At 42.4% G+C, this 16,456-nt stretch overlaps 1 protein-coding gene across 1 annotated transcript in view; it reads left to right on the forward strand.

Annotated features, from left to right (window-relative positions):
• The window catches only part of LOC132406337 (UV excision repair protein RAD23 homolog A-like), a 64,208-nt gene extending 52,912 nt beyond the window's left edge, over positions 1-11,296 (forward strand). Inside the window, exon 9 of the mRNA XM_059991867.1 lies at positions 10,477-11,296. Within this exon, the coding sequence (XP_059847850.1) occupies positions 10,477-10,590 (114 nt within the window). The 3' untranslated portion in view covers positions 10,591-11,296. The remainder of the gene's footprint in view (positions 1-10,476) is intronic.
• The last annotated feature ends 5,160 nt before the right edge of the window (positions 11,297-16,456 follow it).

The following is a 16,456-nucleotide window of genomic DNA, read 5'->3' on the forward strand; positions in this document are numbered from 1 at the left end:
TCCCTGGAAGAGAGCGCAATGACCCAAAAATCTAAAGCCCTCCCTCTTATACAATAACAATATCTAAAGCCCTCCTTAGCCATGTGTTATATTGTATCATTTTTTTATTTCTGGCTCACTACTATGTGGTACGGGTAGCAATCCTGAGAACACAACCCTTGAAGTCCTGTCCTTTAACTTAGCACCTAACAGCCTGAACTCATTTTACAGAATCTCGACCCTAACACCCAGGAGGCAACATACCATCCAGGAATCTCATTCTCGTCCACAGAATCTCCTTTCTGTTCCCCTAACTAACGAAACCCCTATCACCACAGCTTGCCTCTTCACTCCCTCTCCCTTCTGAGCCAAGAACTAGACTCAGTGTCAGAGACCTGACCACTGTGACTTTGGTGTGCTAGGTCCACCTCATCCCTCCAATAGTATTCAAAGTGGTATAACTGTTGTTGAGGGAGATGGCCACAGGCATACTCTGCACTGGCTGTTAACCCCTTTCACCCTCCTGCCACCTAGTCTCCTGTGCCCTGTACTTCAGGTGTTACTACCTCTCTATATGACCGGTCTATCACCCCTCAGCTTTCTGAATGATCTGGAGTTCATCCAGTTCCAGCTCCAACTCCTTAACAACACACACAGAATGCTGGAGGAACTCTGCAGGCCAGGCAGCATCTATGGTAAAGAGTAAACAGTCGACATTTTGTGGCGAGACCCTTCATCAGAAGCTGCAGCTGGATGTACTTCTTGCATCCAGCAGGTGTAGTTGTTCTTGCCTTTCCATATCCCGCAAGAGGAACATTCCATTATCCTGCCTGGCATCCCTGCTGCTCTAGTTGTGCAATTATAAAGAAGGAAACAATAAATAAGCTGAAAAGATCTACCTACAGCCTTTTACCTTCTCTCACTCGCCTGAACACTCAAAGAGCTAAATCCTTAAAATCACCACTCTAACACTATCCACTCCAATGAAACACACAAAATCCTGGAGGAACTCAGCAGGCCAAGCAGCATCTATGAAAAGGAATACAGTTGACATTTTGGGCCGAGACCCTTCAGCAGGACCCAAAGGGATTTCTAGCATCTGTAGATTTTCTCTTGTTCCTCTCCTCTTGTCTCTGCCATATTTTAATTTGCATGTACTAATGAGTTCCAATCTCTGAATGGCTGGTTATCAAACACTTAAATTCCCATGAAGCACTGCTTTATAATGCACACCTGCTGACCTGATAATTAATAATGACTAGAGTCACTCATCTTGTAAAGACACCACCCAGAAGAAATCAATGGCAAACCACTTTTCTAGAAAACATGTCAAGAACAAGATGGTGATGCCAAACTGAGTGAGTCACTCCTGTCACTCCTGATCTCTGATTGTTGTCACTGGAGTGAAGAAAGCTGAGGGGTGACTCAACCAAGATAAATAAAATTATGTGGATCGTGGATAGGGTAGATAGAATATTTCTTTATGCCCATGGTAGGAGTATCAAGGACAAGAGGTTTAAGCTAAGAGAAAGGTAATATGAGGGGAATGTACAAAATGTTAGAGGAACTCAGCAGCTCAGACAGCATCAATGGAGAGAAATTGACATGATTGTTTAAAACATTGACTATTTATTCCCCTCTGTAGATGTTGCCTGACCTACTGAGTTCCTCTGGCATTTGTGTGTGTTTCTCTGGATTTCCAACATCTGTAGAATCTCTTCTGTTAATAATCTGAGGAAAAGGTGTTTTACACAGAGAGGGATTGATAACTGTACCTCACTGCCAGATACAACCATTATGTTGAACATAGTGCAAGGCATAGGGGGATATGGACCTAATATGGGCAAATGGGAAAGTATATGGTACTGTGCAAATATATCAGACACCCTGAGCCAATAGGCTGGTCCTGGACTTATTTCCACTTGACATGATTAACTTATTATTATTTAATTATTTATGGTTTTATATTGCTATATTTCTTCACTATTCTTGGTTTGTGCAGCTGTAACGAAACCCAATTTCCCTCAGAATCAATAAACTATGTCTGTCTGTCTGACTATATATAGCTAGGGTACCTAAGCATTTGCACAATACTGTATTTGTCAACATGAAGTGGAGAGTGAGTTTGTAAATCTGATGGGAGCAAAAGATATTGGGAATGGCGAGGATGGAGCGCCACAGCAAGGTTGTGGGACAGGTGACAGTGAAGGAGAGCCAGGGGTGGGGTATGGTGCGGGTGCAGACACACCAAACCCTGAGACACCAGGCAGGGTCATTTGATTCCTAACAATTGATTTACTGGTTATTACAGAATGTCTCTGATACTTTCTTCTTCCTCCCCTCCCCATTCCCCTTTTCCCACCATGATTCCTCATCCTGCCCCCTTCCTGTGCTCAGTCAACAATAGAGACCCATACCTGAATCATGTTTATCAAGACTCACTATGTCATGAAATTTGTTTTTTTGTGTGGCAGCAGTATAGAGCAATACATAAAATTACTATAGTACTGTGCAAATGTCTTTTGCACCTAACTGTAAATATGTGCCTAAGAATTTTGCGCTGCATTGTAGATGGGCATTGTAGATTAACGTTTCTGAACTGTGCTCTGTGACTACAATATCGTTAATGGTGGCAAGGGTGGTCATAACGGAAATGATAGTTAGAAGTGAATTTGTAGATGAAACCAGAAGAATTAGTCATTAAGTCGTACATCACTGCAGCACAGAAACAGGCCCTTCAACCTATCTATTCTGTGCCAAACTATTAATCTGTCTAATCCCATCGATTTGCACCTGGACCATAGCCCTCCATGTTCCCCCACCCATGTCAGTATTCAAATTTCTCTTAAAGGTTGAAATTGAAACCGCATCCACCACTTTTGCCAGCACCTTGTTCCATGCTCTCACCATTCACTGAATGAGGAAATAACCCTTTATGTTCTCCCTTGAACGTTTCACCTTTCAGTTCTAGCCTCACCCAACCTCAGTTGAAATGGCCTGCTTGCATTTACCCTATCTATACCCCTCATAATTTTGTATAATGCTATCAGATCTCCCCTCATTCTTCTATGCTCTAGGGGATAAAGTCATAACTTATTCACCCTTTCTCCATGACTCAGGTCCTCTGACAAAATCCTTGAAAATTTTCTGTGCACTATTTCAATTTTATTGACATCTTTCCTGTAAGCAGGTGACCAAATCTGCACCCAGTAATCCAAACCAGGCCTCACTAATGTATCACAGTATCTAACTTCAACATAACATTCTGACTGCTCTACTCAGTGCTTTGATTTTAAAGGCCAATGTGCCAAAAGCTTTCTTTACGACCCTATCTACCTGTAATGGCACTTTCAAGAAATTATGGATTTATATTCCCAGATCCTACCGCACTTCTCAGTGCCCTACTGCTCTTATTGAAAGTCCTACCCTGGCTTGTCTTCCCAAATATCTCACATTGATTGCATTATAGATGCTGTTTGGCTTGCTGAGTTCTCCAGCGTTTTGTGTTCGTTGCATGGATTTTCAGCATCTGCAGATTTTACTTCTGTTTTAAATTCCATCTGCCATTTTTTCAACACATTTTTCCAGCTAGTGCAGATCGTGCTGCAAGCTTTGGTGATCTTCCTCACTGTCCACTACACCCCTAATTTTGATGTCATTTGTGAATTTGCTGATCTAGTTTACCACATTATCATCCAGATTGTTGATACAGATGACAAATAATAATAAACCTAGCACTGATCTGTGCACATACCAATAGTCACTAGCCTCCAGTCAGAGAGGCAACCATTTACTACTACATTTTGGCTGTTCTGCAAAGCCAATATCTAATCCAATTTACTATTTCATCATGAATACAAAATGACTGAACCTTCTTGACCATCCTCCCATGTGGAACCTTATCAAAGGCATTTATCTTACCTTATCTTACAGGCTGCATCACTGTCTGATATGAGGGGGTTACTGCACAGGACCGAAAGAAGTTGCAGAGGGTTGTAAATTTAGTCGGCTCCACCTTGGGTACCAGCCTACAAAGTATCCAGGACATCCTCAAGGAGTGGTGTCTCAGAATAGCAGCATCCTTTATTAAGGGCCTCCAGTATCCAGGGTATGCCCTTTTTTCACTGTTGCCATCAGGTGGGAGGGACAGAAACCTGAAGGCACACACTCAGCAATTCAGAAACAGTTTCTTCCCCTCTGCCATCTGATTCCTAAATGAACATTGAACCCTTGGACACTATTTCACCTTTTTAACCATATAACCATATAACAGTTACAGCACGGAAACAGGCCATCTCGGCCCTTCTAGTCCATGCTGAACGCTTACTCTCACCTAGTCCCCACCAACCTGCACTCAGCCCATAACCCTCCATTCCTTTCCTGTCCATATACCTATCCAATTTTACTTTAAATGACAATATCGAACCTGCCTCTACCACTTCTACTGGAAGCTCGTTCCACACAACTACCACTCTCTGAGTAAAGAAGTTCTCCCTCGTGTTACCCCTAAACATTTGCCCCTTAATTCTCAACTCATGTCCTCTTCTTTGAATCTCCCTACTCTCAATGGAAAAAACCTATCCACGTCAAGTCTATCTATTCCCCTCATAATTTTAAATACCTCTATCAAGTCCACCCTCAATCTTCTATGTTCCAAAGAATAAAGACCTAACTTATTCAACCTTCTGTAACTTAGGTGCTTAGGTAACTTTTTAATATATACTATTTCTGTTTTTTGCATGATTTTTAATCTACTCAATATATGTGTACTGAACTTTATTTATTTATTTACTTCTCCATCTTCTGTACAGTATTATGTATTGCATTTAACTGCTGCTGCTAAGTTAACAAATCTCATGCCAGTGATAATAAAACTGATTCTGATTCTTTCTATTTGGGACCTCTATGTACTGATTAAGGAAATTCTCCTGAACATATTTGACAATCTATTCATCCAGTTTTTTTTAAAGTAGGGATGTCTCAGTCAATATGTGGAAAGTTAAGGACACCCACTAAGACAACCTTATGTTTCTTACAACAGTATTCAATCTCTCTACAAATGTGCTCTTCTAAATCGCATGGACTGTTGGGTGTTGGGTCTTTAATATAATATAATCCTATCAATGTGGTTATCCCTTTCTTATTCCTCTGTTCCACCCATATAGCCTCAGTAAATGAGCTCTCCTGTTTGTCCTGTCTATGTACTCCCATAACATTTTCCATGACTGGTAATGCCACTCCTCCTTTAATCCCTCCTGCTCTATCACATCTGAAACAACAGTACCACGAAACATTGAGCTGCCAGTCCAGTCCTTCCTGCAACTAAATCATACTAATGGCTACAATATCCACCTCTCCTACAATACTACTTGATTGAAATATACACTACTCAGAACATTTGCCCCACCATGCTTAGACTTTCGATTCCTAACTTTGTATGTAGGAACTTTGTATGTATGTAAGTTTTTAGCCACAATCATTCCTCTATCTGCTCTGAAACTCTGATTTCCATCCCCCTGCAACTCCAGGTGAACCCCCCGCCCCGCCGTGCAACTAACCTTTTGCAAGGACATTAGTCCTCCTGCAGTTCAGGTGCAAATTGTTCTGCCTGTGCAGTCATTTTCAGCCAAATGATTGAAAAATCTGAAGCCTCCATCCTGCACCATCCCTATGTGAAGCTTTTGAAGTTTGCAGATGACAGCACCGTCGTCAGACTTATCCAGAACAGTGATGAGTCTGCATATCGACAGCAGGTGGACCAACTGGTGCTCTGGTGCAGTCGGAACAATCTGGAGCTGAACACACTCAAGACAAAGGAGATGATAGTGGATTTCAGGAGACATCCCCCCGTTATGTCCCCCCTCACAGTCCTCGGCAGCCCTGTGTCCACCGTGGAGAACTTCAGGTTCCTGGGAACCACCATCTCTCAGGATCTGAAGTGGGAGCAGAACATCAGCTCCATCCTGAAGAAGGCCCAGCAGCGGACGTACTTCCTGCGGCTCTTGAGGAAATATGGTCTGCCTCAGGAATTGCTGCTGCAGTTCTATACTGCAGTCATTGAGTCTGTCCTGTGCACCTTCATCACTGTGTGGTTTGGAGCTGCCACCAAGCAGGATAGAACCAGACTACAGTGCACAGTGAGGACTGCCGAGTGCATCATTGGAGCCTCCCTGCCCTCTATTGTGTGTGGCTTGTATGTATAATCTATATTTTCATTTATATTTATCATCTGTTATGAGCAGAGAGACAACATCTGCCGGAAGTAAATTCCTTGTATGTGTACAGGTACTTGGCGATTAAAGTCTGATTCTGATTCTGATCTCTTAGCCACGTGTTAAACTGTAGGATCATCCAATTTCTAGCCTCACTAGCATGTGGCATTGGTAGCAATCCCGAGATCACAACCCTTGAGGTCCTGTCCTTTAATAGCAGTTAACTTCCTGAACTCGCTTTACAGAACCTCATCACCTTTTCTACCCATGTAATTGGTACCGAAGTGGACCTTGACCTCTGGCTGTTCACTCTCCCACTTAAGAATGCTGTGGACTTGATCCAAGATGTCCCTGATTCTGGCACCTAGAAGGCAATATACCATCCGGGAATCTCAGTCTTGTCCACAGAACCTCCTCTCTGTTCTACTAACCAATGAATCCCTTATCAATACTGCTTGCATCTTCTCCAGACTCAGTGCCAGACCACTGTGGCTTTCTTCTGCTAGGTCATTCCCCTCAACAGTACCCAAAGTGGTATAACTGTTGTTGAGGGGAATGTCCATAGAAGTGCTCTACACTGGGTGCCTATCCCCTTTCCCCTCCTGAAGGTCACCCAGTTACCAGTGTCCTGCATCTTGGGTGTAACTGCTTCCCTGTATGTCATGTTGAGCAATCCCTCAGCATCTGGAATGATCCGGAGTTCATCTAGCTCCAGCTCCAATCCCTTAAAATGGACTGAAGGAAACACTTCTTGCAGGTGTAGTAGTTAGGACATTGGAGGTCTCCCTTCCTTCTCACTCCCTGCAAGAGGAGCATTCCACTACCCTGCCTGGCATCCCAACTGTGCAATAAAAAAGAAAGAAATAAAAGTTAAACCAAAAAGCTCTACTTGAAGTCTCTGTCTTTCCTCACCAAAGCCTCTATGAGCCAAAGTTATTATGAGCCATTCTAATACTAGCCCACTCACACAATGGCTGCTCCTCTTAAACCTAACTTCTTTTTATTGGACCTTGCCAAGTGCCTAATTACGCAGAATCCAATGCCACCTCGAGAACTGACACACAGAATGTCCTGACTGACCTCACACACTTCTTTTGAAAACTCTGTCCTGCTGCACAATCCAACATCTCCTCGGGAACTATGGCACATAGAATTCTGCACCACTTGCACACTCCAGGCTGGCTGACCAATAAATATATAACTAATGAATTGTTACTGACAAGACACAAGAGAGAATGCAGATCCTGAAAATCTGACAATATTTCTTTTTCTGTCCTATTGTTCCAGAGAAACTGGCTTGTCGGGCATCATTAGATCTATAGGCTCTTGCTTAATTATCTTGTTCAGGCAGACTGCTTAATAGCCCTTACCAATGTTAGACCTGCCCCTAATCAATAGGTTGCTGTCAAGAACAAGAATTGTGCATTACCTCTTCCACCAAACAGCTGAGTCACTACAAACCAGCAGTTGAACGTTTTTAGTTTTTCCGTTCAATCATTGGCTTTGAGAATCAGTTATATTCAGTAGAACATTATAATTCTTCATTTAAATCAACACATTATATTTTGTCTTGGTAGAAGGAGAAAGAGTTTAAAACCTGTTTAAAATGTGATAGTTTTATTAATTTTACACAAGGATCTTTGGGAAGCTTAATGACGGGTGATGTTTCAGATTTGGTCATAAAGAAGTGTAAGGTTCAGGAAGGTGAGCTTGGACAGCAATCTTCAAGGAATAAAGGAAGTAGCAGAGAACTTAACCAGTGAATCTGGAAGGCTTAAGTGGTCATTGAAATGTCCTTGTAAGTCATACTATGGCTGTGTAAAATTTTAGTCAGGCCACACTTGGTGTAGTGTATGCAGTTCTGGTTACCCCATTACAGGAAAGATATGGAAGCTTTGTAAAAGGAGCAGAAGAGGTTCACCGAGATGTTGACTGGATTAGAGAGAGTTAGCTATAAGGAAACATGGGAAAAACTTAGATTATTTCCTTTGAGATGTTGCAGGCTGATGGAAGTACAATGGTGCTAGAAAGTTTGTGAACCCTGTAGAATTTCCTCATATTTCTGCTTAAATATGATTTAACATAATCAGATCTTCACTTAAGTCCTAAAACTAGATAAAGAGAACCCAATTAAACAAATAACACAAAAACATTATACTTGTTCATTTATTTATTAAGAAAAGCAATCGGATATTACATGGAAAAATGTATGTGAACTAATGGGGTAATGCCTTCTTCAAAAGCTATTTAGAGTCAGGTGTTGCAATCAATGAGATGAGATTGGAGATGTGGGTTGTAGAGGTGTCCTGCCCTATAAAAAAGATACACAAAGTCAGGTTACTGACAGAGCCTGCTCTTCGCAAGAAAGATCTATATGCACCATGCCTCGATCAAAACAACTTTCCAAAGACCTTAGAAGAGCTGTAGAGATGTAAGAAGATGGAAAGGCTACAAAAGCTTGTCTAAAGACCCGAGTGTTCATCAGTCCACGGTATGAGAAATTGTCTACAAATGGAGGAAACTCAGTACTGTTGCTACTCTTCCTAGGAGTGGGCACCCTTTATAGATCACACCAAGAGCACAGTGTGCAACATTGAAGGAGGTGAAAAAGAACCCAAGGGTGACAGCAAAAGACTTGAATAAATCTCTAGAACTTGATAAAGTCTCTGTTAATGTGTCCTTTATTAGAAAACCACTGAACAAGAATGAAAGGAAATCACGGAGGAAACCACCGCTCTCCAAACAAAAACATTGCTGTAAGTCTCAAATTTGCAAAAGACCACCTGGATGTTCTACAACACAATGGGACAACATTCTGTGGACAGATGAGAGAAAAGTTGAACTTTTTGGCAGAAATGCACATTGCTATATTTGGAAGAAAATGCACACCAACACCAAAACCTCATCCCAATTGTGAAGCATGGTAGAAGGAGCATCATGGTTATGGCAAACACAAAATGCTGGTGGAACACAGCAGGCCAGGCAGCATCTATAAGGAGAAGCACTGTCGACGTTTCGGGCCAGGACCCTTTGTCAGGATGCTGCCTGGCCTGCTGTGTTCCACCAGCATTTTGTGTGTGTTGTTTGAATTTCCAGAATCTGCAGATTTCCTCATGTTTGATCATGGTCATGGGCTACTTTGCAGCCTCAGGATCTGGACAGCTTGCAATGGTTGAGGGAACAATTCAAAGTTGTATCAAGACATTTTATAGGAGAGTGTCAGGGTAGCAGTCTATCATCTGAAGCTTGTTAGAAGTTGGATAATGCAACAAGACAATGATCTGAAAGATGAGTATATCAACAACAGAATGGTTTAAAAAGAAGAAAGTTTGTGTTTTGGAATGGTGAGTCAAATTACTGACCTTAATCCTATAGAAATGTTGTGGAAGGATCTGAAGCAAGCAGTTCATGCAAGGAAGCCCACCAACATCCCAGAGTTGAAGCAGTTTTGTAAGGAGGAATGGCCTAACATTTCTCCAAGCTGATATGCAGGACTGATCAACAGTTACCAGAAATGTTTGGTTGAAGTTATTGCCATACGAGGGTGTTGCACTAGTTATTGAAAGCAAAGGGTCACATGCATTTCCAACAAAGGGTCATTTCCAACAAATGCCATGTAATATTGGATCATTTTTCTCAAGAAAGAAATGAAGAAGTATAATGATTTTTGTGTTATTTATTTAATTTGGTTCTCCTTATTTAGTTTTAGGACTTGTTTGAAGATCTGATCACATTTTAGGTCATATTTATGCAGAAATAGAGAAAATTGTACAGGGAACACACTCTTTCTAGCACACTGTATAGAAACATGGAAGGCATATATGGGGAGATAAGAGTATTGTTCGCAGAATGGTAATGTAGCTTTATGGTGAGAGATAGAAAATTTAAAGATGGACATGGAAGTTTCTTGTTATTGGAGAGTACTTGGTGCCTGGAATGTGCTGTCCGGGGAGATAATGGAAGCAGATGTGATGGTGGTGGTTAAGAGAAATGAAAAGATAGGAGATTGAAGGGTAGAAACTAGCGTCATCAGCACAGACATTATGGGTTGAAAGGCCAGTCTTGTACAGTTTTATGTTTGATGTTTAACCCTAAATGTCACCCTCCTTTAGGTCACCTCTTAAATGTTATTAAGCAATTGTCTTGGTTTTTTCTTTAGTCAGGCCACATTTAAGCTCGATGGCCTCTGATGAAGCACCTGGGATATTTTATAGGATTCCAGATGTTATTTAAATACTTATTGTTTGGTGTAGCGGTTGGTTATATTACTGTTTCTCTTTTCCAGTTGAAAGCCCTGGGGTTTCCTGAAGGACTGGTCATCCAGGCTTATTTTGCCTGTGAGAAGAATGAAAACCTAGCTGCAAACTTCTTGCTGCAGCAGAACTTCGATGATGAATAATGAACTGGAAAGATTACCTTAGGCAGGTGGTAATCTACCCTCCCAGCTTTGTAAACCAGCTTTAACAAATGAAAGCTTTGTTCAGTTCTATTTGGTGAATAATGTGGTATAAATCACAGTAGAGATTATATATGACAATTTATGTGGCAGCTAAAAACAGAACTAATTTTAACATGCTGCAAATTGGAGCAAGTGGGCAGGGGTTTCCTTCAATATTAGCATAAAGAAAAGTGTAAATACAATTTGTTCACTCAGTTTAAAGATCCTTTTGTTTTAATGTGATTTGATTAAAAATGTGACTGGGGAAACTGTACTGACTTCCTGAAGAGTGTCTCCATGTTTATGATTTTCAAAACAGTAGTCACACATTCGATGAGATGCAGGAGCCCAGGGCAAACTGGAACTTATTTTTAATTTGTATTGCTCTCAATAATGGCCATGTTTGGTTTTATATATGTGTGTTTAATAAGACATCTGGCTTCTGTGTCATCTGCACGTAACAAAGAAATCATAACTGGTTTATTCTTACACAGTGGCTGTGGTCAACTAGCCTGTGGGGATTATTTTTGTATTATCTCATGAAAGTGGATTCAGACTGATGGGATAAGACTTTGCTTTCTTCACTGCATCATATTGCTTTCTAATTTAGAAGGCATCCAATTATCAACAATTGTTTCTGTGTAATTAAAAAGGTTATTTTAATTAATGTAAGTATTGATATGAGTTTTTTTTACTTGTGTGAATGGTGCTGTCTTTCAAACAAGATGTTAAACAAAGTCCATAGTACCATAAGACATAGCAGCAGAATTAGGCCATTTGGGCCAACGAGTCTGTTTCACCATTCTATCATTGCCTTCCTTAATTTTGGCATCAGTTATTCTGGGAAACATCTGTCTCAAATATCAAAATCCTTCTAGTCCTGATGGAGGGTTTGGGCCCGAAACGTCGACAGCGCTTCTCCCTATAGATGCTGCCTAGCCTGCTGTGTTCTACCAGCACTTTGTGTGTGTTGTTGTTTGAAAATCCTTCACATTCCTTGTTACACACACAAAATGCTAGTGGAACGCAGCAGGTCAGGCAGCATCTATAAGGAGAAGCACTGTAGACGTTTTGGGCCGAGACCCTTCGTTAGGACTAACTGAAAGGAAAGATAGTAAGAGATTTGAAAGTAGGAGGGGAAGGGGGAATGCAAAATGATAGGAGAAGACCAGAGGGGGTGGGTGAAGCTGAGAGCTGGAAAGGTGATTGGCAAAAGGGATACAGAGCTGGAGAAGGGAAAGGGTCATGGGACGGGAGGCCCAGGGGGAAAGAAAGGGGGAGGGGAGCACCAGAGGGAGATGGAGAACAGGCAGAGTGATGGGCAGAGAGAGAAAAAAAAGAGGAAGGGGGAAAATAAACTAAATATATCAGGGATGGGGTAAGAAAGGGAGGAGGCGCATTAACAGAAGTTAGAGAAGTTAATGTTCATGCCATCAGGTTGGAGGCGACCCAGTGTTGTTCCTCCAGCCTGAATGTGGCTTCATCTTGACAGTAGAGGAGGCCATGGATAGACATATCAGAATGGGAATGGGACGTGGAATTAAAATGTGTGGCCACTGGGAGATCCTGCTTTCTCTGCCGGACAGAACATAGGTGTTCAGCGAAACGGTCTCCCGGTCTGCGTCGGGTCTCACCAATATATAAAAGACCACACCGGGAGCACCGGACACAGTATACCACACCAGCTGACTCACAGGTGACTCACAGCTGACTCACCTGGAAGGACTGTCTGGGGCCCTGAGTGGTGGTGAGGGAGGAAGTGTAAGGGTAGGTGTAGCACCTGTTCCACTTACAAGGATAAGTGCCAGGAGGGAGATCGGTGGGAAGGGATGGGGGGGGGGGGATCGAATGGATAAGGGAGTCGCTTAGGGAGCGATCCCTGTGGAAAGCAGAAGGGGGGTTAGGGAAAGATGCTTGGTAGTGGGATCCCGTTTTAGGTGGTGGAAGTTACGGAAAATTATACAATTGAACACCTATGCTCTGTCTGCCAGAGAAAGCATGATCTCCCAGTGGCCATACATTTTAATTCCACATCCCATTCCCATTCTGATATGTCTATCCATGGCCTCCTCTACTGTCAAGATGAAGCCACACTCAGATTGGAGGAACAACATCTTATATTCTGTCTGGGTAGCCGCCAACCTGATGGCATGAACATTGATTTCTCTAACTTCCGTTAATGCCCCTGCTCCCTTTCTTACCCCATCCCTGATATATTTAGTTCTTTTCCTCCTCCTCTTTTTTTTTTCCTTTTTTTTCTCTCTCTGCCCATCACTCTGCCTGTTCTCCATCTCCCTCTGGTGCTCCCCTCCCCTTCCTTTCTCCCTAGGCCTCCTGTCCCTTGATCCTCTCCCTTCTCCAGCTCTGTATCCCTTTTGCCAATCACCTTTCCAGCTCCCAGCTTCACCCCACCCCTCTGGTCTTCTCCTATCATTTTGCATTTACCCCTCCCCCTCCTACTTTCAAATCTTTTACTATCTTTCCTTTCAGTTAGTCCTGACGAAGGGTCTTAGCCCGAAATGTTGACAGTGCTTCTTCCTATAGATGCTGCCTGGCCTGCTGCGTTCCACCAGCATTTTGTGTGCGTTGCTTGAATTTCCAGCATCTGCAGATTTCTTCATGTTTGCTTTTCACATTCTTTGTTCATTGCTTTCATAAAATGTTTCACAAGTCCCAGTTTTATATGAAGAATAGGCAAAAATATCTTTATTGTGTCTACTGGTTTAAACTAATACGGCAGGGGAATGGGAACCAGTATGATAGAACTGAGGATGAGCCAGCAGGTTTACAAGTAGATGATGGATGTAACATGAATGTAAGGAAGGACAAGCCAATGATTGAGTACAAATGCAGACAGAGCAAAGAGTTAAATTCTACCACAGAGGCAAAATTCAGAAGGATGAAAAATGCTGTATTTTAATGTACGTAGCATTCGGAATAAGGTGGATGAACTTGTAGTGCGTCTAAAGATTGGTTGGTATGACATTGTGAGCACCACAATGGCTGCTATGGCTTCACCACTATGGCTGAAGGAAGGCCATAGTTGGGAGAGAGCTTAGCATCAAAAGGTATACTTTGTATTGAAAGGACAGGTAGGAAGGCATAGGCTGTGGTGTGGCTCTGTTGGTAAGAGATGGAATCAATCTTTAGAAGGATGTGAGTGCCATTGCTATTCTAAAGGAAGAAGTGCTAGGCAAACTCAAAGGTCTTAAGGTGGATAAGTCATCTGGGACAGATGGACTGCATCCCAGAGTCCCGAGAGAGCTTGCTGAAGAGATAATGGATGTATTGGTCATGTTCTTTCAAGGATCACTTGATTCTGGCATAGTCCCAGAGGACTGGAAGATTGCAAATGTCACTCCACTCTTTAAGAAGGGAGGAAGGCAAAAGAATGGAAGTTATAGTCCAATTAGCCCAACCTCAGTGGTTTGGAAAAGTGTTGGTCTATTATTAAGGATAAGGTTTTGGAGTACTTGGAGACAAATGACAAAATAGGCCAAAGTCAGCATTATTTCTGTTAAGGGAAATCTTGCCTGACAAATCTGTTTGAGTTCTTTGAGGAAGTAACATGCAGGGTAGACAAAGGAGAGGCAGTGGATGTCATTTACTTGGATTTACAGAAGGCATTTGATAAAGTGCCACATATGGGGCTGCTTAACAAGATAAAATCCTATGATGTTACAGGAAAGATGCTGGCATGGATTGAAGAATGGCTGACAGGCAGGATAAAAGGGGCCTTTTCTTGTTGGCTGCCAGTGACGAGTGGTTTTTCTCAGGGGTCACTACTAGGAGTACTACTTTTCACATTGTTTGTCAGTGATTTGGATAATGAAATTGATGGCTTTGTGGCAAAATTTGGGAATGATACAAAGATAGGTGGAGGATAGTGTTGAGGAAGCAATACAATTGCAGCAGACTTGGACAAATTGGAAGAATGCGCAAAAATGTGGTAGTTGGAATACAGAGTTGGGAAATGTATGATAATGCATCTTGGAACAATGATGCAGACTATTTTCTAAATGGGGAGAAAACTCATACACCAGAGGTGCAGAGGGACTTAAGAGTCCTCGTGTAAGTCTCCCAGAAGGTTAACAAGATAAAAGCCTATGGTGTTACAGGAAAGGTACTGGCATGGATAGAGGAATGGCTGAGTGGCAGGAGGCAGCGAATGGGAATGAAGGGGGCCTTTTCTGGTTGATTGCCAGTGAACAATGGTGTTTTGTAGGGGTCAGTATTGGGACCACAACTTTTCACATTGTTTATTAATGCTTTAGATACATCAGAGGTGCAGAAGGGACTTGGGACTCCCAGAAGGTTAATTTACAGGTTGAGTGTGTGGTAAAGAAGGAAATGTAATGTTGGCATTTATTTCAAGGGGAATAGAATACTAAAGCAAGAAGGTAATCCTGAGGCTTTATAAGACACTAGTCAGGCCTCACTTGGAGTATTATCAACAGTTTAGGGCCCCTTATCTCAGAAAGGATGCATATCATTGGAGAGAGTCCAGAGGAGATTTACGAGGATGATTCCAGGAATGAAATGATTAACATACGAGGAGCGTTTGGCAGCTTTGGGCCTGTACTCACTGGAATTTAGAAGAGTGCGTGGGAATCTCATTGAAACCCACTGAATGTTAAAAGGACTAGATAGGGTGGATGTGAGAAGATGTTTCCTATGGTGGCATATCCAGAACTTGAGGGCATAGCCTCAAAATTGAGAGGTGACCTTTTAGAACAGAGGTAAGGAGGAATATTTTTAGCCAGAGAACAGTGAATCTGTGGAATGCTCTGCCACAGCCTGGTGGAACCAGAGTCGGTAGGTATACTTAAGGCTGAGGATGACTGTTTCCTGATTGGTCAAGGCATCAAGGGATATGGCAAGAAGGTTGGTGTATGGGGTTGAGTGGGATCCAGGGTCAGCCATGATGGAATGGAGGAGCAGACTCGATGGGCTGAATGGCCTAACTCTGCTCCTGTGTCTTATGGTCTACAAATGGCTAATGTGTCACAATTTTCTGCTCTGGGACTATCCTTTATAATGTAATGAGATTCATTAGCACAGTTGTCCCATTTGCAAATGGAGCATCAGTATTTCAACACGTACAAACAAGCTGGATGAACTCAGCAGGTCGGGCAGCATCCATTGAAATGAGCAGTCAAAGTCTCGGCCCAAAACGTTGACTGCTCATTTCAACGGATGCTGCCCGACCTGCTGAGTTCATCCAGATTGTTTGTACGTGTTGATTTGACCACAGCATCTGCAGTGTACTTTGTGTAAGCATCATTATTTGATGTATCCGAGCTGGATTCCTCGTAACAGCGCTGCTACTTTCAGATCACCACTGATGTTCCAGTTTTAGTTGCTGCACTGTATGCATTTCAACATGACATATAAATTTTGGTAGTTTTCTTTCATGTTTCATGGGGCATGGCCCATTGGTGGCAGACCAGTCGACTTGCAGAGAGAGAGCTTCACAGAGATCAGGGTGAAGAGTTTAAAAGCAGGAGTGTTTTGTGGGCTTGGCGCATTAACGGTGGACCAATTAATTTGCAATTAAGTAGCAGGAGCAAATCAGGGTCAAAGTGCAGTGGCCATTGTGTGAGTGAACCAGTGTAGGAGTGGGAACTTGAGGCTTTGGCTCAAGAGGCTTTGGCAGGGAGGCACAGGTAAGGCTTTTGTAGTGGTTGAATAAAAAGTCACTAAATTACAGCTAATTAAATGAAGTAGGAATGATTCAGGATCAGGTGATGTGCTGTAGCTGCTTGATATGGGAGCTGGTGGAGTACATTATGGTTCCTGGTGACCACATCTGCAGCAAGTGCTGGCT

The sequence above is a fragment of the Hypanus sabinus genome, chromosome 16 (assembly GCF_030144855.1).
Source record: "Hypanus sabinus isolate sHypSab1 chromosome 16, sHypSab1.hap1, whole genome shotgun sequence".
Lineage (NCBI taxonomy): Eukaryota > Metazoa > Chordata > Chondrichthyes > Myliobatiformes > Dasyatidae > Hypanus > Hypanus sabinus.